Source organism: Canis lupus, chromosome 11, assembly GCF_003254725.2.
Source record: "Canis lupus dingo isolate Sandy chromosome 11, ASM325472v2, whole genome shotgun sequence".
NCBI classification, from domain to species: domain Eukaryota; kingdom Metazoa; phylum Chordata; class Mammalia; order Carnivora; family Canidae; genus Canis; species Canis lupus.
The window spans coordinates 67,811,401-67,834,111 of record NC_064253.1 but is presented as its reverse complement, the minus strand read 5'-3'; the positions used below and the strand labels follow the sequence as shown (position 1 = coordinate 67,834,111).

At 47.6% G+C, this 22,711-nt stretch overlaps 1 protein-coding gene across 7 annotated transcripts in view; it reads right to left on the bottom strand.

The window, feature by feature from the left end:
- ZNF618 (zinc finger protein 618) overlaps positions 1 to 22,711 on the bottom strand; it is a 184,162-nt gene that overhangs the window by 20,967 nt on the left and 140,484 nt on the right. For 3 of the 7 annotated variants that reach the window (XM_035696767.2, XM_025433252.3, XM_049116384.1), the window contains 5 exons: positions 16,703 to 16,762; positions 16,068 to 16,157; positions 5,682 to 5,921; positions 2,096 to 2,179; positions 70 to 114 (listed from right to left, as the gene is read on the bottom strand). In XM_035696767.2, the coding sequence (XP_035552660.1) occupies positions 70 to 114; positions 2,096 to 2,179; positions 5,682 to 5,921; positions 16,068 to 16,157; positions 16,703 to 16,762 (519 nt within the window). The remainder of the gene's footprint in view (positions 1 to 69; positions 115 to 2,095; positions 2,180 to 5,681; positions 5,922 to 16,067; positions 16,158 to 16,702; positions 16,763 to 22,711) is intronic. The other 4 variants (XM_035696768.2, XM_035696769.2, XM_035696771.2 and 1 more) reach the window with 3 other exon arrangements.

The following is a 22,711-nucleotide window of genomic DNA, read 5'->3' as shown; positions in this document are numbered from 1 at the left end:
CATGTGGCCGCTGGGTTCACTTTCTGCCCTGCCTTGCCCTCTCCAGCCCCCCGTGGGACCGTCACTTACTCTGTAGGAGAGGGAAAGGATTGGAAATCAGGGGACTTGCAGTTTCTGCAAAAGAGAAACAGTTTAGCTAAGTCTCTTCCCGTCCTGGTGCTCTGAGATGACTGTTAGGACTTCTGTCTTAGGAAGCAGTAAGCCGTCGGGGCTCTCGGAGGATCTGAGAGCCAGGCTCACGTTCTGGGCTGGTGCTGTGGTACCGGGCAGGGCAAGGTCAGCCAGGGCCACACCTCTAGGACACCCTCAAATCTCAGAAAGTGAGCCCACAGAGCTCTAATGGGGAAATAAATGTCCGGGTGTGGCTGCCGCTCAGGACAGGGAGCTGGGAGCTGCTTCTAGGTCCCGGCACCAGTCACCAGAGCAGCTGCGGGGGGGAGAGGGGGGTCTGTGCTTTGGGGGATTCCCCTTGCTTCCTGATGTTGTCAGGTGAGCCTCAAAGGCAGTAGACGGCAGGGGAGGGCCAGAGAGACTAGGCCCGGAGTCCTGGCACCGTCTCTTACAGGCTGGGGCCCGGGGGCTATGATTGACCTCTCCTGGGCCTCAGTTTCCTCATCCAGAAAATGGGGATAACACAGTAACACTGACGCCCCCCAACCCCCATATCCCGGGGCTGTGGTAAGGATGAAAACAGGTAAGACACATACAGCTCTGAACACAGGCCAGGCACGTAGTAAGCGCTCAATAAATGGTGGCTGCTGGCAGCAGCACTTCACACTGTCCTCCCCGATTCGAGTAGCAGCTCTGGAGGACGGAGAGGCAAGGGGTACAGCCTGGCGGCTGAGGGAAGGCTCCCCGGGAGATGGTGGCCCCAGTCCTGGCCCTACATCCTGTATGGCCTTGGCCAAGGCACTCCCTCACTTTTAGGGCCACCTCTTGGAGACGGGATTACATTTCTCAAAACGGTGAGCAGCTTGGAAAAGCCAGTAAGCTCTCTGTGGTTTTGGGGGTTACACTGACATTCTCAGCGCTGCCCCCACCCACCCCCCAGCGGCACACCCCGCTCGGTTCTCCTCGGGGCTCCACATAGCACTTGGTTCACTTCAGACCGCCACCACCACCACGACACCCTGCCACGGGAGTGCGTAAGCTCCACGGGGCACCTGCCGACCGTCCACCACCACGGGGATGGGTGCGCAATTCCCACTGCAGCGGAGGAAAGGACGAGGCTGGCCCGGGTTACCAGCTCGTCCTTCGGCTAGAGGTCAAAGCTGGAGCTCCGCGTACTGGGCCGAGGCCTCCGCGTTCAAGTCTGCGCCCCTGGCTGCTTCAGGACGGACGCCTGTCTGTGCCTCGGCGGTGGCCAGCACCTGACCCGGCGTTGAACTGCAGCCATGTGAGAAGGCAGGCTCCCTACCCTCACGTACCCAGGATTCAGAACTGTCTTCCCAGCTTGCCCTGGGTGTCACTGCGGACCCGCCTGCCGGGCCTTCTCCGGACAGGCCCCGGGTCCTGCTAGGCTAGCCAAGGATCCCTGCGGGGAGGTGGCCTTTGGCGGCTCTGCTTTAAGGGACTCTAGGGCAGCCGCCAGGGGGCGCCAGACGCCCACCGGGAACCGCGGCCGGAGCTCCCTGGGCAGGTGGTGCTGCAGGCGTACTTGTGGACGGCCTCTGGTCCAAAGTGGGCCAGAACTCAGGGCCTCCGGCTCTGGGGCTACAGTTCTCTCTCTGCACCCCCTTTGCCTCTCCTGGAAAGGAACTGGCTATAACGTTTACTCCAAAAACAGCGCTAGCTCTCGGACTCCTCCCGGGCCTTCTGAGCCAATGCCGAGGGTACGGGGAGGGCGAGTTCCTCTCTCCATGGGAAGAGACCAAGAACAGCAGTCCCAGATGCCGCTGAGGCCCAGGGGCAGGCTCCTGGGAGGAAACACCCTTCCCATTTCTGGCCCTGGCCCCCTGCTGATTCCCTGCCTGCCGTGTCCCCCCGGGAACAGCATCGGGCCCCACGAGGAGCCCAGCCCAGGCTGCCTGCTGCCACCCCGGGGAGGAGTGGGTGGAGGCCACAGCACAGGACGGTCGGCACGGGGCACACTCACCGCTGGAGTTTTGGGAACTGCTATTCGTCTCTTCAAAGTGGTTTTGTGCTTTGCCTTCTACTCTCCGACTGAAAGCGCTTTCTGCTGGGTGGGGACGGGAGAGAGCGAGAAACACCAGTGACTGGTTAGCACTACGAGGTCCGAGTGGAAGGGCATGCTGCGGGGGGGCTCTGAGGCCAGGGTACCCCAGAACTGCCCCCGGTCCGAGGGCTTTCTGCTGAGGAACCTGCACGGTGAGGGGCTCCGGGGCCCTAAACCAGACCCCCAGCTCCTCGGGCTCACCTGAGTTGCCTGATGCCTCATCAGAGCCCCAGGAGATCCCCCCCACCCAGTGCCCAGCGTGGGCCAATGGCAGACAGGCCTGGGTCTCCTATCTTTGGTCCTAAGGAGCCACATTTGGGACACTAAGTCATTTGGACCTGCCACCCGCTACTCCCTCTGCCAGAAATCTGCTGCTACAGACTCCACCATGGAGCAGGGAGGAGGACAGCTGTCTCCTGGTGGTGACTCTGGCAGAGCAGGAGGGCCAGACAGCTGATCCCAGCTCCACAAGCCTACTGGTCCCTGGGTGGCAGGGAGGGCATCCTGGGAGAGGGGACAGTGTGACCGAGAGCACCAGGACAGGCCCACAGCCTGGGAGCCCAAGGCCAGAGGAGTTCTGCTCAGGGTTCATCCAGGGGAAGGGGCCGGTTCCTTAAGTGATTTCTGGGGCATCTCCACCTAGAGGTGGCCCCTCCTGGCGCTGTCTGGAAAGCCAGAGTGAGAGATGGGGTCCGGCCAAGAGGACACAGCGCAGTGTACCCCCACTCCCACCCGCAGAAGGTCCGGACACAAAAGATCTCAGCTTGAAGGGAGCTCTGCTCTTCCCAGTTGCTCTGGGCACAGTGGGGCCACTGGATGCTCGTGGAGATGAAGGCTTCTGGGAGCAAGTCAAGTTGGGGTGCGCAGCCGACCCGGCCCCTTTTACGGGGAAACAACCCGCACAGCGATATCAAAGGCTCTGAGAAGCTCAACCGGAAGGAGGCCCATTTAGCTCTGTTTGACCCAGGCTTCCTAAATATAGTTAGCCACCAAAGCCCATTTTAAAAACACCATATTCTTTAGGATGCCTCAAAAATGGTGATTCCCCAGAACCCACTTTGGGAAATGCCACTGTCGCTCAGCAACCCCCTATGTCAGAAGGCCAAGTGCTCAGACCGTGGGGGCCAGGGTTCTGAACGATGATGGGGCAACAAGAAAAGAAGCCACAGGCGGTGGCTCCTCCAGGCCCTGCTCCGTGCCCGGGCTCCGACACCGCCCCCCGCCCGACGCCTCCTGATGCAGAGGCTGTTGGTAACATCGCAAGGAAGACCTGCTCTCCATACTGTGTCTGTAAAATGCCTGGGTCGACACCTCCATGTGGGCCTACCTCAAGGTACCATCTGTAAATCGGCAAAGAAAGCCCCTCGATTCTCTGGCAGGGGGAGTGGGTGCCCTCATTCACTGAGCACCTATGCACCAGGCATGGGCCGCACGTCTTACACCTGTGGTCTCCCACCGTCCTCCCGGCAGTGCTATGAGAGCCACACTGTCATTCCCATTCTACAGGTGAAAAGACTGAGCGTGCCCAGTTCCGGGGCTGGGTGTATGCCTAACCTCTTGGATGGCACAATAAAGAGTTCACTCCCGGGGCCGATGCAGTCTCTTTAAAAGGCCTGGGCTAGGGAAGGGATTCCTTTCTCCACCTTCATTAATTCGATGCTTACCCAGCTGCGGAGGAGTTCCACACGGCCTACCCAACACAGAGGTAGAATACGCCCAACAGAGGTCACAGACTCCCACGCGTAGTCCCCTGCTGCTCAGCCGACAATGCAAATCTGAACAGCTACCCCTGCACCAGCACCCCGGCCGCCCCGCAAGTGCCATGTCCACCCAGGTGCTCGTTCTCGCGGGGCATGGCCTGCTAGACGGACGGGGGCAGGATCAACTCCCGGCTCTGCCGCGCAGGGGCCTGCTCACCTCCTATGCCCTCTGCCCTGTGACCCCCACACCACAAGCCTTCCAGATCCCATGAAGGCAGCCAGAGGCACGTCCCACAGCTTGCTGGATGTGGAACTCTGAGGCGCTGAGGCCCGAGAGCTGCCACACACCACACGGCCCTTGCAGGCTGTTTTCTGCACAAACTACCCATGTACGAACTCCCAGCCACAAGATCAAGGGTAAAAGCAAGATTTGAAAGCCAGGATCCCATTCTTCAGTTGAGCCCACGATGACCAGTCTGTTTCCAATTAGTTTATGAAAATGTCATAAAATGACAACAGCTCTTGGCTCTTCTCAGCGCGGTACCTGAAAATCCATTACCTTCAAGGTGGACTGGCTACTTACCCCTCTCTTGGAAGACCTAACCACGATTAATCTATCTTCAAACATTTTTTAAGAACCAAATCTTTGCCTAAAATTAGCCTCCTGAACCACAGAGCAAAGGCAAACAAAACCAATCGCTTGGCCATGTGGTTGGTTCCAATCCACCAGTTCACTTAACGAAGTTCTCAGTTTGATCGCTTGGGTGTTTATCTGATGGCTTTGGGCCTCTGGAGGGCACTGAAAAGCCCACAATCCCAGAAGGACAAGATCATCACTCTTCCCTCACCCCGCACGTCCCAGCAGGCAGCCCGAGGCTCAGTCCACCCAGATATGAATCGGGATTCCCGACAGCTGCTACTCAGCATCCGGTGTGTCTTATCAGCTGCTGTGTACCTTTCCCTGCCTGTTCACCTCCTGGAGCCCCAACCCCTTTCTGCACGGACTCAGAACACACTGGAGCTGGCATCCACTGGTTTCCCGCTGGGCTAGGGCCCACGGAGGAGCATCACAGGTAGTACCAGGGAGGGGGAGGCTAAAAGAACAGGGCTTCCGCTTCGTGGGGAGCAGCTTGTCCTAGAAGTGAGTTTTTAGACTGTGTTTTTCAGAAGGACGGGGCATGCAAACTCATGCCAAGAAGGTCCAGGCAGGTGATGTAAATAAATGAATGGGGCAGGATGCAAGACAGACAACAGCGTGATCACAATGAGAAATGACACCTGCCACGTAGCCACTGTGTTGGGGAGGCAGGAGGGAGTGGTGAGGACCACGGAATACTGGGCAGTATGGGCTTTAGTCGAGGGGGCCACTGTGGCTCAGCCCCAGGCCAACTGCTGCCCTCCAGGAAAGTGGGCCCAGCACTGCCAGGTCTGATTTTCAACGTCAGCAAGACATCAAACGTCTTATGCAAAATCTGATGCTCAAATATTGGCAGTTAATTTTAAAAATTTTTAACTCCATGACTTGGGAAAAAAATACTCTCCTGTTTAAAAAAAAAAAAAAAAGTTTGCAAACGATCCCATACAAACCCTCTGATTCAGGGTACAAAAACCTAGGCTCAGAGAGGTCAGGTGGCTCGCCACGGTGAGAGCCAGCCAGGGGCACGGCTGGGACCCAGATTTGTCCCAGACAGCTACAGGACCTCCACTCGCTCTTGCAAGGGAACAGTGACCCCAGGCACAGCTGTGGCAGGTGCGAGCGGGGTGGGGAGTGGAGGAAGTGTGAAGGTAACATAGGCCATCGGTACCTGCGGTTGCCTTGCTTGCCGGAGATCCCGAGTTTGGAGTGCGGAACGTCTGGGTTTGGGTGGCTGGAGGGGTGCGGTGTAAGAGGGTGGCACATCGGACCACGGAGGCCGGAGCTTTTTTCCCCGACTGGTTCGTCTGGGTCTTCGCTGCCACGAAGCGTGGAGACGGGGAGACCTCCGGATGTGAACACTCAGAGCCTGTGTCTGGATCGTCCGGTGGCTCCCACCCGGGGGCGGTACCTGAGAGGGTCACGCTCTCAGTCCCCGTGGGCCCTCGGAGCCGGCCAAGCGAGTGGTCTCTTGGGCCACAGAACCCTATGTTCAAGGGTCAAAACCTCTTCGTGGTCCACAGAACGCAGAGGCTCTCTCACTCCCACTCAGAGCCTAAGAAAGTCCAGCATTCTAGAACCTTCCCCTGCTTCTCCTCGAGCGAAGCCTGATTGTCAACTAAGGCTCAGAGTTTCCCAGAGGCCACTGGGAGGGTCACCTATCACCCTTGACCAGCCCAGGCTCCCAGTGTCTGAGAACACAGCCTATGACCTGTGCTTGGGCACCTGAATCAGTCAACCCAGGCCCAAGAGCATTTTCTAGAAAATTGGCTCCGAAGCCTCTTTTCCTTCCAAGGCATGTTGGCTGCTGGCTCATAATTAATGACAGCAGACAGGCAAGGACATGCTGGAGTTCATTGGTGGCAGTGGGGGGAAGCAAGGGGCTCAATGTTGCCCTAGGGTTTTAGGGGAGGGGGCTCTGTGGCTCCCGGGGAGCTGATGGGTCACCTTTCTCCCTCCCGAGTCCTCTGCAGAAGCTGGAGTCACTGGGGGCTGACACCCAGGTGGTCTCCACCTCTGGCGGTCCCGGGCGGCCAGCAGTCCGCCTCCTTCACACCCAAGCCCCTCAACTCCCCTGGTGGCCCAGCCCTGAACCTGGCCGCACTCCCACGTTCAACACAGAACAGGAGGGGACAGCAGTCTTCTGGCTCAACTGCAACTCCCCCCGAAGGCGAGAAGGGGACTAGGCCACGTGGGAAGGGGCCCCTTCGGTGCTGCCCGGGGGCTCATGGATCTCAGGAACTGGTACCGTCTCAAGGGCACCCACGTCACCCAGGGTCCAGGACACTGCCGCTGCTCCCCTGCCTCTGGGGGAGGAAGAGGGGCCTCCTTATACCCCTGGTCCCAGGAAAGCGTCCATCCTGGGCATCAGACACCCACCCATGGCTTGCAGAGCCAAGAAATAAAAAGGCACCTCCTGATCCTCCACCTCTGGCCATTCGGGGCACCAATGAGGAAGCCCAGGCCCAGAGAAGCAGGAAGCGGGGCTCTTCAGCGCTCGCTTCACCAGCCTGAGATGCAGAGACGCGCTCAGAGGACTCGGCTGCCCCCCTGTCCCCAGGGAGGGTCACCCCCCCCATTCACAGTGGAGGCCAGATGCCAGGAGCTTGGGGACACTCGGGTCACAGCCGCCATGAGCCAGCCCGCACCCCACCCCCAGCCCCAGGAGGAGCCCCCAGCGCAGCAGTCCGCAGAGGATACAGGTGTCCCTCACTGTCTCCACTCCTGTTCTCTGGATTCTGGCTTTCTTCCTCAGAAACTGGAGAGGTCTGGTGGGGAAGAACACTTCTGTATGTTCCCTCCCTGCCCCCTCTCCTGTTTGGAGCCAAGAACTTTGGAAGTCCCTGGAGTCCAATCAAAAGGGCGGCTTGTCTCCCAATATCCAAGTGTTTTCAGCCACGGTGCCACCTACACATCAACTCTGTGGCACTTGTCCAGGGTTCTATCTCAGGGTTCCCCCACTACCTCCCTGAAGCAGTTTGGGGACCAAGTGTGGAGCGAGGTGAAGCCACCTCTGGGTGCCAGGTCTTTCACCTTTGGTCTCTGTGGTCTTGCCTCCTTACCTCCCCTCTCTTGACCTTAGTTACTCCTAAGGTCACGCCCCTTTTGTCCTGTCCACCCATCAAAGTAGGACACCCACCTCTGCGACCAGCCTCAAGGGGATTCTTTGGGAACCCAGAACACACAAGAGCACAGCAAGTACCCTGAATGGTACACAGCTCTTCACATGTAAGTGGCTATGACTGGTTCTTTCTACAGATAAGGAAACCGAGGCCTAGAATGATCAGTAAGGTTAGAGCCACATGGAAAGTCCGTGTCCGGATGAGACAAGAGCTCGAGCTTGTCAGCTACCTAAGGGGGCCGCTGCACAAGGCCATGTGGCATCAACCCCCACATCCCGGGAACCTGGGCAAAAGGGACAGGGAATCTCTGAGCAATACCCTGAGCATGTGGTTTGCTTTCTTAAGCCCCAGACTCTACCCTGAAGGATGGTTTCTAGGACACTGTCCGGATCAGCTCTTTCCAGAGTCTACTGTTCCTGATGTCAAAATCCAGGCATTTGTGTGAAAGTCCCTCCTTCACTGTGGCAGGGAGTTCAGGAACACGCACGAAGCACACGGTACAAGAAATCCTCAGGCACCTGCTCAATTCCTGCCTTTCCCATTCCATAACGCCCTCTCTCTTCCAAGCCATGTGGGCTCTGTACATGTTATTTCTTCTGCTGGAATGATCTTCCCTCCTTTTTGCCTGGGTAACTAGTACTGGTCCAACATTCCTCCACTGAAGCATCACTTCCTCTGTTAACTCCCCGACATCTCACCTGGTCATTTATCTTTCCCTCCCCTCTCCTCTTCCCTTCCAAGAACTGATCACTACCCATAATGACACATGGTGTGATCTTTAGACTGGTTTCTCTTTCCCCATTAGCCTGAACACTCTACGAGGGCAGCCTCTGCCAGTTAGGCCAACCACACACTCAGGACCTGGCACATTCCCCGACACAAAGCAAGTGCTCCAGAGATGTGGAATCAGAGCATCAGTGCATGAATGGCCAGAAGAACAAAACTCAGGACCACTTAAACAGAGCACATCAAAGATGGGATGCCCGAGAGGGGACATTTGAAGCCATCTCATGTGTCACCCTTCCATGAGCCCCAGAGGTATACCTAAGGCAGACAGGTAGTCAGAGCTCAGAGAGGTATAGGAGCCTCTCCGGGGTCACAGAGCAGGTAGGAACTGGGCAGGATGAACTTTCCAGACTCCTAACTCCTTTCACTCAATGGCTTCTCCACCTGTTGACCTTCTCATGTGGAATGTTATCAGGCTGGAATTCCTATCCGAGCTCTCACTGGGAAAAGAAGAAAGAGATTCAGACAGACCGGCTGACTGCCCTAATAAAGAACACAGAGGAGATGTTTCCATCCAAGAGATATTTAAAAATAAGAGAGCACTGGGGTCTCTCCCTTCTGTAAAGCTGAAAATTCAACAGGAGCAAAACAATTCAGAGAACATAAGGATTTGAGGAAAGCAACCACGCAGCTGAGAGCATAGAGACACAGGGGGTCTCCCTGAAGCCCTCACCATGCAGAGGAGGATGAAGACTCCTTCGGGCAATGCGAATAGCGTGCCCAAAGGCTGGAGGTGGGAACGCACAGGAGCTGTGGCACCAGGGGAGTCTAATTTAGGAACGCCTCCTCGTGGATTTTCATCTTAGGAAGAGAACTGGGGAACTTATACTTCTGGCCATCATTGAGTATCTGGTGAGGGAATCAGCCCTTCTCCAGATTCAACTGTAAAGCTGGACAAAACACACAGAACAACAGTTTTCAGACTTTGAACAGTAGGCCACTGTGATTCACAAAGAAGACCCAATGTGAGATCACTCTGGTCTCTGCCTGGAGACCATCTGGATCATGGCCCAGGGGTGAGACCCAAAGAAGGCACAGCAGTCTGGCTGAATGGAGGAGACAATGGTCAGAGTTCAGGGCTGCTGTGGTGGCTGGAATTAGCAGGGCAGAATCACAAAGAGGAAGGAATTTTAGGGGAGGAAAACAACTCCAAAAATAGTCAGAGGGACCCCTCAAAGTCTTTGCCTGGCTGTCAACCTGATTTGTTCTGAAGGAGCCTCTGAAAAGTTTGGCAGGTAACTGCTACCAGGGACTGTGAGCTAAGCAAGGATTCAGAAGTCTTACAAGATTAGGAGATGTCTGAGTTCCCATCTGCCAGAGAAGACAGACCTTATTAAACACCTCAAGTGTTTAGTTTAGACCCAGAAAGGCAAGGCCTTAGAAGGATTACTTTAACCCTAGAATAAGAACGGCTTTAGACCTGCCCTAACAGTTTAAAGACAAGCCTCTGAAGTATGAAGCTGATTTGTAAGTAAATTAACTGCCTGCTCTAACAAAATTCAACACTTTTCAAAGGAAGATAACAAAATCCAGATGCTCAACAAAACATCAAAATGTGCAGCACGGAATAAAAAACTACCTGTGAGGTAAAGCAGGAAAATATGACTAATAATCAAAAGGAAAATACCGATCAACAGAAACATACAGAAATGACAGAGATGATAGGATCTGCTGACAAGGACCTTAAAACAGCTTTCATAAATAGGCTCAAAGATTTAAAGGACAGTATGAACATAATGAAAAAAAGAGATGTTATAAAAAGGAACCAAATGGAAATTAAAGAGATGAAAACTAGGATAGCTGAAATGAAAAATTCACTTGATGGATTTTTTTAATAAAACAGATTGCATACTAGAAAAAAAGATCTGCCAACTTAATGACAAGATACTAGAAACTATCCAAATTGAAGCTTCAAAGGAAAACAGAGCTGATAAACTGAATAAAGCTTCATTACCAGTTTAACACGTAAATAAAGGGACACCTGGGTGGCTCAGTGGTTGAATGTCTGCCTTTGGCTTAGGGAGTGATCCTGGGGTCCTGGGATCGAGTCCCACATCGGGCTCCCCATAGGGAACTTGTTTCTGGCTCTGCCTGTGTCTCTGTCTCTCTCTATATGTCTCTCATGAATAAATAAAATCTTAAAAAAAAAACACTGAACCAAGAAACGCAATGAACCTCAAACAGGATAAGCACAAAGAAAACTATACACCACAATCAAATTGCTAAAAAACAGTAACACAGATATATTTAAAATCACTCAGACAAAAAAGACACATTAAATATAGAGTAACAATCCGAATGATCTCTGACTTCTCGTCAGAAACATAAACCAGAAGATAAAAGAATGACATTTTTAAATTGTGGAGGAAAAATTTCTCAACCTAGCATTTCATATACAGAGAAAATATCTATCAAAAGAACAAGTGGAATAAAAACATCTTCAGTGAAGAGAATCTTTCACCCACAGGCCTACAATATAAGAAATGTTAAAGGAAGTTCTTCAAGGAGTAAGAGAAAATGGTAATAGATGGAATTCAGATTCAGATAAGGCAAAGGAAAGTACTGGAAGCAGTAAATATGTCAGAAAACATAAAAGGCATTTACTCATTTCTTAATGAACAAACAATTGTTTGAAGCAAACAGAATAGTTGTTGGGTTTATAACTTATGTACACAGAGATACATGATAAGAATAACACAAAGGACAGGAGAGTAGGGAGTGCACTGTTACAAGGTTCTTACATTATATGTGATGTTATTAACTAAATCTACAGTAGATTGTAATACATTAAACATGTATATTATAAACCAGAGAGTAACTGCTAAAGAAAAAGAAGTATGGCTAGAAACCAAACAAAGGAAATTTTTTTAAGTTCTTGATTAATATCAAAGAAGGCAAGAAAAAGAAAAAATGAACAAGATGAGACAAATAGAAAAAAGAGAAGACAAAATACAAAATTTCAACCATATGAACAAATAATATTAAATATAATTGGATTAAACACTTCATTTCAAAGGCAGGGATTACCAAATGAGAGAAGAGTGAGAACCAACTGTATGCACACACTTCAAATAGAAAGACACAGAAAGATTAAAAGAAAAAGACCAGAAGGAATCTATTGTGCAAAAACTAATCCTAAGAAAAAGCTATAGTAGCTTTATTAATATCAGATAAAATAGATTTCAGGATAACAGCTATTAGCTGTTATATAAAGAAATTAAGAAATAAAGAGAAAAATATAGGTACTGAACAATTTTAAAAGGGTCACCAAGACATAATGATCCTAAGTGTGTGTACCTAAAAGCAAAGTCTCAAAGTACATGAATCAAAAACTCACAGGACTAAGGGGAGAAACGGCATATCCATAATTACAGTTGAGATTTTAATGCTTGTCTCTCAGTACTTGATAGAACAAGAGTATTTTTTTTTTATCTGAAAAGGTAGAGATTTGAACATTATTAATCAATCTAACCTAATTGACACTACACTCAGGGAATACTCCTCCCAACTCACTCTAAGAGGCCAGTTTTACCATGATACCCAACTTAGATTATAAAAAAAGAAAAGCTCACTATTGGTTGGAATGTAAAATGGCATAACCACTTTGAAAAAGTTTGGTTGTTTCTTAAAAGTTAAACACACACATATCTTCTGATCTAGTTATTCCACTCCTAGGTGTTTACTCAAGATTAATGGAAGCAACTGCCTATACAAGGACTGGTACACAAATGTTCAGAGCAGCTTTATTTGCATTTGCTCCAAACCAGAAACAACCCAAAAGTCCATCCATAAGTGAATAAAGGAAATTGTGGTATATGTATCTATGCAATGGAATATTCCTATTCATCAATTAAAGGAAATAAACTACTGCTATATGTAACCATGGTTGAATCTTAAAACAATCATAGTGAGTTAAAGAAGCCAGACCCCCACAAGTACAAAAAAGGGGTACATACTGTAAGATGCTATATATGCAATATTCTAGAAAATGCAAACTAATCTATACAGAAAGCAGATCACTGTTTGCCTGGAGATGGGGAAGTGGTGAGTAAGGGATTACAAAAACACAAAAAAAGTTTAGAATGATGGATATGTTTGTTATTTTAATTCTGGCGATGCTTTCAAGAGTGTATACATAGGTCAAAGTTTATCAAACTGTACACTTTAAATACAGGCATTTTATTGTATGACAATATGCCTTGATACCATTTTTAAAAAGTCAGCAGAAATATTTATTTTCTTGATTATGACCATCATCCACAAACCACTGATATTCATGGGGCATGGCTTATTCTAGGACTCTCGTTCCCTAGCCCTGAGAAGCCAGTTTTGGGAGTGATATTAAAAACTAAGTAAAATCTTGGGGAATTTTATATAGAAGTGATCAGAAAATATGTTCTTGAAAGCAAATCACTATACAAATTACCCTAGGTCTTAAAGTAATTTAGATGCCTTTCCAAGAAAAAGTTTCAAAGAAGAAAGTCACTTCTCAGGCAAAGAGGAAATAACCCAACATTGTTTCTCCAGTTCATTTCGTAGTTGGGACTTTCTGGTATCTTTAATGTGTTTTAACAAAGGATAGGCATGGGAATTTATTTAAGAGTAATGACAACAAGTCAATCCATATAATATACCATATTATCAGAACAAAAGATAAAAGTCATAGAATCATCTCAATAGGTGGAGGAAAAAACATAAAACGGTGGCTTGTGACAGAAAATTTCAGTAAACTAGAAATAAAAGGTTAACCTCGTCAACTGATAAAGGTCATTCATAAAAACCTACTTCAGCTAATACTTAATGATGAAAGTGATCACTCTTAATGATGAAAACTGAACCCTATGTTTAGGAAAAAGGCAGAAACACTCACTCATTTCTATTCAACATTGTATTAGATAGAGAGTCCTAACCACTATAGTGAAATGAAAAAAATGCTTTAAAAAATACACACTGGAAAGAAAGAAGTAGAGCTATCTATATCAGTAGAGGACATCAGTATGTACAAGGAAAATCCTAAGAAAATGACCCAAAAAAGCTATTAGAACTAGTAAGTGGACTTGGCAAAATTTCAGGATACAAATCAATATACAAAATTGTGTTTTTATGTAATAGCAACAAATAATTGAAAACTAAAAATCACAATACCAAGAAACAAAGTATTTAGAGATAATTTTATGGAATATGGAATATGTGCAAGACCTTTACTGTGAAAAATAGAAACTACTGCTGAGAGAAAAAGACCTGAATACTTGGAGAGATATACCATATTCATAGATTGGAAAACCCAGTATTTTATGATATCTATTCCCTATAAATTGGTCTATAGATTCAGGGTAATCGTAAACAGAATCTCAGCTGGATTTTTTGCAGAATGTGGAAATCAGAAATTCCCCTAATATTTATATGGAAGAGCAAAGTTCCTAAAATTGACAAATATTCCCCCCAAAAAGGGCAAAGCTGAAAAACTGAGAGCACCTGAATTTAAGATTTACTATAAAACTCCAGGAAATAAGACCATATTGGCATAAACATAGACAAATAGATTGACAGAACAGAAACTCACGTATACTTACATATTCAACTGATTTTCAGCAAAGGATGCAATGCAATGGGGAAAGGACAACCCTTTTAATAAATGATGGAACCGAATGTCCATATGGGATACAATGAATTTCAACTCCTTACCTCTCACCATTCACAGAAGTTAACTTGAAAAGATCACAGACCTAAATTCAAAGGTGACCCAATAGTTGAGCATCTGCCTGCCTTTGACTCAGGGTGTGGTCCCGGGGTCCGGGATTTGAGTCCTGCATTGGGCTCCTTGTGGGAAGCCTGCTTCTCCCTCTGCCCTTGCCTCTGTGTGTCTCTCATGAATAGATGGATAAAATCTTAAAAAAAAAAAAAAAGCTAACCTTACAAAGCTTCTAAAAGATAATTAAGGAGAACAGCTTCACAATCTTGAGGTGGCTAAGACATTCTGGGTAGGATCCAGAAAGCACTAACCATAGAAAAAACGAATAGATCAGACTTTATAAAAAAACAAAAAACAAAAAACCACTTATCAAAAGATACTGTATGAAAATCAAAGGGCATGCTGAAGACAGGGAGAAAATATTCGCATCATATGTGTCTGACAGACGACCTGGATCTAGAACATATAAAGAACTCTTACTACCTAATAATACAAACACCACAAACACAGAAAGGCCAGAATGCTTCAATCTCTAGAGTAAAATATACAAATGGCCAATATGCAGATGAAAAAGTGCTCCAAAAAAAAAAAAAAAAGTGCTCCACATCATCAATCATTAAGAAAATAACAAATCTGGCTTAATTAACATAATGACCACAGCACATTCACTGCAATAGCTAGAATTAAACAGCCCATCGCCTCCAAACATTGGCAAGCATGTGGAGCAAGGAAAACTCCCCTAAACGGCTGGTCAGAGTGTAAGATGCTATAGAGCCATTTTGGAAGATGGTTTGTAAGCTCTTAAAAAGCTTAAACACGCTCTCCCCTGTGATCTAGCAATTTTATTCCCCAGTACCCAAGAGAAATAAACATATGCCCTCAAAAAGCCTCCTACAAACACTTTCGTAGCTGTTTCATTCATAATAGCCTGAAATAGGAAACAACTGAAGGAAACAAGTAAATGGCTAAACAAACAATGGTATTTTCACAAAATGGAATATTGCTCAGCAGCCAAAAAGAACGAACTGGTATCTTTAACAAAGTGTGTGAGTCTTAATGACATTTCGCTGAGTGAAAGCAGCCAGACACACAAGAGTATCCTTGTATGACTCCACTTGTAAGGACTTCTCCTGCAGTCAGTGCAGATCCTTCCGGATACTCTCACCAGACCCAGGGTCCTCAAGCCCAAGCCCTGGGTACCATCTGAAGCTGACAAGTCCAGCCCCTAATTCCACATGGGACCCATCAGCATATAAATCTCTAGACCCAAAGGCCAGTGCAGGGGCTATTTCAACCTTGGCAAGCCAATCTTCTGTTGGATCTAGCCTAAATCTCTCATATCCTCCTAGCCCACATCCCTGGAATAGAGCCCCTCTGACACGCAGGAGGGAAGCTGAGACATCAGTGATATTAGGAGAATGGAAAGAAGGTGGGGGTGTCCCACAGGAAGGGCCCTTAGAACTCGTTTCCTTACAGGCCAAGGGAGAAGGGAGAGACTCAGGGCAGCAACAGGATGGGGCCTGTCCAAGGTCATGCAACCCCAGAATCCAGCTGATCAAAACCCAAGGCTTCTGAGTCTTGGCTTAGTGCCCTTTCCAGCTTCCCACCCCTTCGACCACCGAGGGCAGAGAGGGAACCGTCTTGTCTAGGTGACCAGGGCTTAGCCTGGGCTCGGCCATGCACTGGTTCAGACTGAAGCTGTGTCACGTGGCACTGGCTCTTAGGAGCCACATGACTCAGAGGTGCTTAGAGGTGGGGACAGGACCACTGGAGGACTTGGAGGAGTGATGCCCCCACCCGGAGTCGACGGTAAGGTGGCCCGGGTCAGACCTGGACGCCCGGAGACTGCCCGGGCCAAGCTCACCTTGGCGTTCACCCTCCCCTGGCCAAGCCTCAGCCTGTGGCTCGCCCACCCCTCCCCCTACTCCCCCAGCCCCCAACCAGAGAAGGTACTCACTGATGGGGGCGTGTAAGGCCACGTGCTCCTGGTAGGGTGTGTAGTACTTGTACTGTTTGCCGCAGAACTCACAGGTGTAATTGCCAGTTTCTGTCCAAGGAGAGGAAAGTGTGGGAATGGGCGCCTGGCTCCCATCAAGCAGCAGCAGCATGCTCCCTCCCTCCAACTCCCCCCACCCCCCCACCATCCTGGGACCAACTACAGTCAAGAGCCCACTGAAGTCTGACTGCCTGGGTTCAAATCCCAGCTACTCCACGTCCAGCCGTGTGACCTTGGGCAAATCTCTTAACCTCTCTGTGCCTCAGTCTTCCTATCCGTAAACGGGGTTAGTAATAGGACCACCTTCTAGGATTGCTGCGAGGATTAAATTCATATGTCAAGTGCTTAGAACAGTACCTGGCACACGCTGTTTCTCCAACACACCACCCCCAGGCCCTGGTGCTCAGGAAATGTGTGGTGATCTGAGTTGACCCCCCCGTGCCAACCTCTCGCTCAGCCCCTTTGCAAGCCCTGCCCTCTGCAATGGCCACACTTGGGTCCCTTCGTCTACAGGACCTTCCCCGCCCCCAAGCACCCCCACCCCCAGCAGGAGGGGTCACGTCTTCCTCTCAGGTCCCACCAGACTTTATCTTTACCTCTCTTTTGGCACTGCCTAACTTCTTTCTTCTTAAAAATTTCTGATGTAATATTGTTCACTGGGGGAAAATTATAAAATACTGATAAATATAAATACAAGATTTAAAGAGTAAGAGAAATTTCAATCATCTGTCATTCCCAAACAAAGAGGAACAGCTACCCCTTAGGGTGGAGGGCGCAACCTTGCCAGCCACCCCAGGCCCCACCCCTCACTCCCATCTCATCCGGAGCAGGCTTCTCTCCCTGACATCATCTGTCTGGCTCCGGTGGGCCTTGAATTAACCGGCCCTGATCCATATCCTCTCTGTAACCTGGTGTATTCAATCGACAATACTTTGTGGACATCTTGCTCAATCAATAAATATTGATCCCTACTGCATTTATTGGCTGCACGGTTCCCACTGGACTTTGAAATCTGCTGAGCCAGTCTCCTACACCAGGGGATGCTTGAGATCGTCTCAAAATTTTTCCCTTACCACAAAAAAAAAAAAAAAAAAAAAAAAAAAAAATGCTGTGATCTATATCCCTGTAGATATGTTTGGCCCTTTGCTCATTATTTTTCATATGCTGCAAAATAAAGATTATTGTGCATAATCTTGGCTCATTATTTCCTCAGAATAAACTAAGGGTATGCATTTTTAAGGCTTTTGTTAACCAGAGCACCAATTACTTATATCAACAGGTTGGACCAGGGGCGTTTGGGTTGCTCAGATGGTTAAGCTTCTGCCTTCCGTTCAGGTCATGATCCAGGGGTCCTAGGACTGGGTCTCACGGTGGTTCCCACCTCAATGGAGAGTCTGCTTTCTCCCTGTGCCTCTCTTTTCCCTGGCTTGTGCTCTGTCTCCCTCTCTCAAAGGAATAAGTAAAATCTTTTTAAAAAAACAAACAAAAGTTGGGCCAATTTTCATCCCAATCAGAAAGATGCGCATTATTGGGGGAACTATCCTGCACTGCCACTTTCATTTTGTATTTGTTTGAGTTTTAAGGAAACTGACCATTTTTCATGTTTAATTCACTGCAGTTTTTCTTTTGTGACTTTCCCATTTGTGTTCACAGCCAATGTTTCCACGGGCATATTTTTTTTAATTGCCAAGAACTCTGTAGACTAAGGACATCAACAATTTTGTTCTATGTATTACAAGTATTTTTCTTCTCAACTGTGTGGTTTTTAAATTCTGTGTATGTTTTTTCTCTCAATATTGACTTAGAGGACATTTTCATAAGTAACTTTTATAACTGATTCATGAACACTGGAAAAAAATATACTATTTGCCATTGAAGTTCTTAGACCAGCTGTACTAATTATGTTTTTCAAACCCTATATTCCTATTTGTCCATGTGCTCTATTAAAGACTGAATGTTGTGATCAATTCTTCTTTTTTTGGGACGCCTAGGTGGCTCAGTGGTTGAGCGTTTGCCTTCGGCCTAGGGCGTGATCCCAGGGTCCCGGGATCAAGTCCCATATCGGGCTCCCCCGCAGGGAGCCTGCGTCTCCCTCTGCCTGTCTCTGCCTCTCTCTCTTTCATGAATAAATAAATAAAATCTTTTTAAAAACTTTTTAAAATAAAAATAAAATAAAAAGATATTTGGTAAATGCCAGCACAAAATGCTGAGGAAAAGCAGTCATGGTTCCTGCCGTCAAGGAGCTTTCAGTCTGGAAAAGGAGACAGAAAAACCAAATAATCACACAAACAAACTTAAACCTGCAGCCACAATATGTGCTCTTAAAGGAGACATTTATGGTGCTATGAAATCCTAACAAGGAATTCAATTTAGTTAAGGAAGCAAGAGCAAGTTCCCTGAGAAAGATAAGAGTAAAAGATGAAGAATTAACTAGGTGTGTCTCTAATAAATCATTATTTCAAATTAACCAGAGAACCTTTGTCTTCTAATAAAAGAAATCATGCCATTTGCTTTTATTGCTATAATTGACTTGATTTTACTTGTTTTATGTTTTGGTTCTTCCTATTTTCATGTTCTACCCTTTCTGGTTTCTTTCCTTCCTTTTCAGTTGTCTGAGGCATGAAATCTTCTGTCTTTCCGACCACTCTGATATTTCATTATTTTCCAATATTCTCCTTTGTTTTACACAGCATGTAAGGTACATCTGTCTGTCACAGATAAGGAGAAAACTATATTTTCAAGTCTATTACCATTGAGAAAGGTAGCTTAACTGTGCTTCTCAAACTTGAGCAGATTTGAGAATCATCTAGAAAGGCGATTACATCACAGATTGCTGGGTTCCACACAGGGATTCTGATTCCCTGGGTCTGGAGTGGAGCCTATGAATTCATCTTTCTTTTTTTTTCTCCTTTTTAAAGATTTTATTTATTTATTCATGAGAGACACAGAGAGAGAAGCAGGCTCCTTCAGGGGAGCCTGATGCAGGAATTGATCCCAGGACCCCCGGATCATGACCTGAGCCAAAGGCAGATGCTCAACCACTGAGCCACCCAGGCGCCCCAAGGATTCACATTTCTGATAAGTTGCTGCTGGTTTGGGGCGACACCGTGGGAAGGCCTGGTTTAACCTACCCTACCGTACCCTTCACCTATTCCTTCCTTCTCGTATTCTTACAATTCATTTTTAACACTGTAGAATGAACTTTGTCTCTTGCATTCAATTTCATAATGAGATTCACAACATTTTAAAGTTATTTCTAGTTTATCTGGTTTTAACATTGTAAGTCCTCCTGTGCTATGAATTCATTCCTCACAACTGGAGTGTATTCTATGAATTTTTTTGAAGATAGGTTCATAGAAAAAACTGTGTTTTCAAGTCCTCATTTTTCCCTTTACTTATAAATTACAATTTGTCTAAATATAAAATTCTTAGATTACAACCTTTTCCCTCCAAAATGTATTTCATTATCTTCTTGCATTTAGTAGTATACAGAGCCTGAGGCAAGTCCCCCTTGGATCCATCAGTTAGTAACTGGCTTTTCTTATGCCTAGATGCCTGCATATATTTTCCTTTATATTTAAGTTTTAAAAAGTCACTAAGATCTACTGAATTATGGGTCTCTTTATATTAAGGTAGATGATAGCCCAATCCCCTGTCATCCTTTGACATATGACAAGCCCTTAAGTCTGCATACATGGGTCTGTGTTTAGCAAATGTTTTTTCTCTTGTATCTGGAGTATCTGGAAATGGCTCCCCAGCCTCCATATTCAGCTTGTTTTCTCCTTGTTATCTTGATCTGTTCAGGTCTCTCCTGCCTATGATTAGTTCCATTTCTGCAGATCAACTCTGCTCTTTACGATGCACAATGTAGGCTGTAACTGTATTTTCTATTTCTCTGCAGTCCTTCACTCCTTTCTCTGCCTCTTTGTTTCATCCTGCTGCTCTGTCACCATAGAATTCAGGCTCCTCTTTCACAGGAGTCATGCTATGGACTGAACTGAGGCCCCACCCCCCAATTCAACTGTGGATGGGTGTCTGGAGATGGGGCCTGTGGGAGGTAATTGGGTTGTGTTGGGGTCATGAGGGTGGGCCCCTCCTATCTGGATCAGTGCCCTTCTAACAAGAGACACCGAGAAGCCTGTTTGCACTGGTCTCCCACCATGTGAGGGCACAGACGGAAGGGGGCCATTTGCAAGCCACAAGGAGGGTTCTCACCAGAACCTGACCAGGCTGGCACTTTGATCTCAGACTTCCAGCCTCCAGAACTGTGAGAAAATAAAGTTGTTTGTGCCATCCAGTCTGGTATTTTGTTATGACAGTCCAAGCAGCCTAAGATAAGTCATATTTTCTTATGTTCACTTGTGGTTGTCAAACAGAATTTTCTTCTAGATTATGTAGTAGGTCATTTTCAGGCATATGCTTTTCCCTCTGAGTCTCCTAAATTCTGTCTTATGTGGAATTTTTACAGTTTCATGCTTTGTATTTTTTCTTTAATTTAAAAAATTTCTCAAGTTACTCTTCCTTAGCCACATGTAAGAATCAAACTGCAGATGAATCTACACTTATCATTTTCAGTAGATAAGCGTGACCTGTCCTTGGGCCTCCCATTATCAGTGTAGACCACTACCACGGTAGTGATTCTCGGATTTGCAGCTGGAGAGCAAGCTGATATGCAGGACCCCTGTGGCCAACTCTCTCCTTCTAGAAGGATTCCTTTGCTATCATGGCTCCAGCTTCCTTCTCCCTAAGTACCCAATTCTTCAATTTGCTCAGATGACGTGGATATGGAAGGTACACTTCCCAGCATGCACTGCTCCTGGGTTTTTTCCTCTTCCGAGATCCACAAAGCTCAACGTGTGGCAAAGTCCCTTCTTGGGGCTCTGTGCCTCCCATGGCTCCTCTTAACTCTATACTTTGTCATTTTTAGGGTTCTGTGACCTTGGCCTGGCTGAAACCCAAGACGTAGCATTCTTATCTCATAAGGCAGCTCCTGAGTGGTAACAGGAGATGCTCACACTATTTTAGCAATCTCAGTTCCATAATGTCAAGCTGGGAACATGCAGGGAGCCAAACCCAGTTCCGTTTTCTCAATATAATTCCCAACTGCTTATGGTGTGGGTCAATTCCTCCCAGGTCCTAGCTCTGGTTATCTGCACGACTTAGTTACCGATACACAGAACAAGTTTCATCTAGTTCTGTACTTTCCTGGGCAATAGGTACCACTTATTTAATGCCTTCCATGCATGTGTTAAGGACTACACTGACTCCTTTGCAAACATGACTTCATCCAATCTCCATGCCCTGAGAGGGGAGTTTTCTTGTCATCACCCGATTCTTGAGTTAAGAAAACTGTGGATTAGGGAGGTTATAAAGCATGTAGGGCGTCATACAGGTAGTAAGTGTAGAGCTGGGGTTCAGAGATGAGACGCTCTAAAGCTCCCACTCTTGGCCATCTCTTGGCTCACTCATTTGTTAGACCCTGAATACAAGCCAGGGGCTGGGCTAGTCCTTCCAGCACACATCCTCCAGTGAACTTACAGAGCAGAGAGATGTTCTTGTCCCCAACTTACGGATGAATCAAAGGACACTCAGAAGGAGGTAAGTAAACAGTGAACTGATGATGTCAGCATTCAAACCTGCACCTGATTCTAATTCTAGTTTCATAATTATGATGTTATAGATGGAAGGGCAGTACTATCCTGGGGCAGGTGGTACTAAGACGGCAGGCCGCAGATTCTGCTGTCCCCGTCCCGTGTCTGTCTGCGACTGTCCATCATAGAACATGTCTGGTTCACATGTGGGTTTCCCCACAGTTTAACTCTTAGCAGTCTTAGTATTGAGAACTTCATTTTTTTTTTTTTTTATAGAGAGGAAACAGGTCATATGCAGAGTAAACACATGATGAGCACTGTGCTAGCCACTTCCCAGATCCTGTTCCAGTTCCAGAGTGCTTCAGATTTCAAAGAAACCAACAAATCACCCTCTCCCACGAAAGAGGAGAGAGGGAGTAAAAGGAAGGGGGCGGTGGGGTAGGATGACGACCCAGTCAATGCCTTCCAAACATCAGGGTCAAGCTCCGCCCCAAGGAGCATCTCCAGCTGGCTCTTTGAACCTCTCCGTTTTCCTGCCCTGAGATTTCCTCACGCCTTCATTCAGTGTCTGTGTGATATTTTTGCAAGCTGCCTTAAATCCTTATTGTAATGAGAGTCAACAAAGGTCTTTTCTTGTGTGGTAAGCGTGGAGGGGGAATGTGAGTCCCCCAAGACCTGGACTAGCACCTCTCAGGGGCCGACTCCACCCCATCCATTCTTCTAGAATCAGCCAAAATGGTCCTCCTAAAATGTCAATCTGAGCAAATCCCTTCCCCACTTGGTAAATTCTCTAGCTCATTTCTCTCAGAGTGAAGTCAAGATGCCTTCCTCTGGCATTCAAGGCTCTCTAAGATCTGAACTCAGACCCTGATTTGCCTTTCAACTCCCTAGAACAAGCACTGTCTCTCCCACCTCCACCCTAGGAAGCAAGAGCTCATGCCCCACCCTGGGCCCCAGCGCAGAAGCCTCCCTGACTCCCAAGGTTGGTCAGGTGCCTCCCCGGCCCCCATGGCT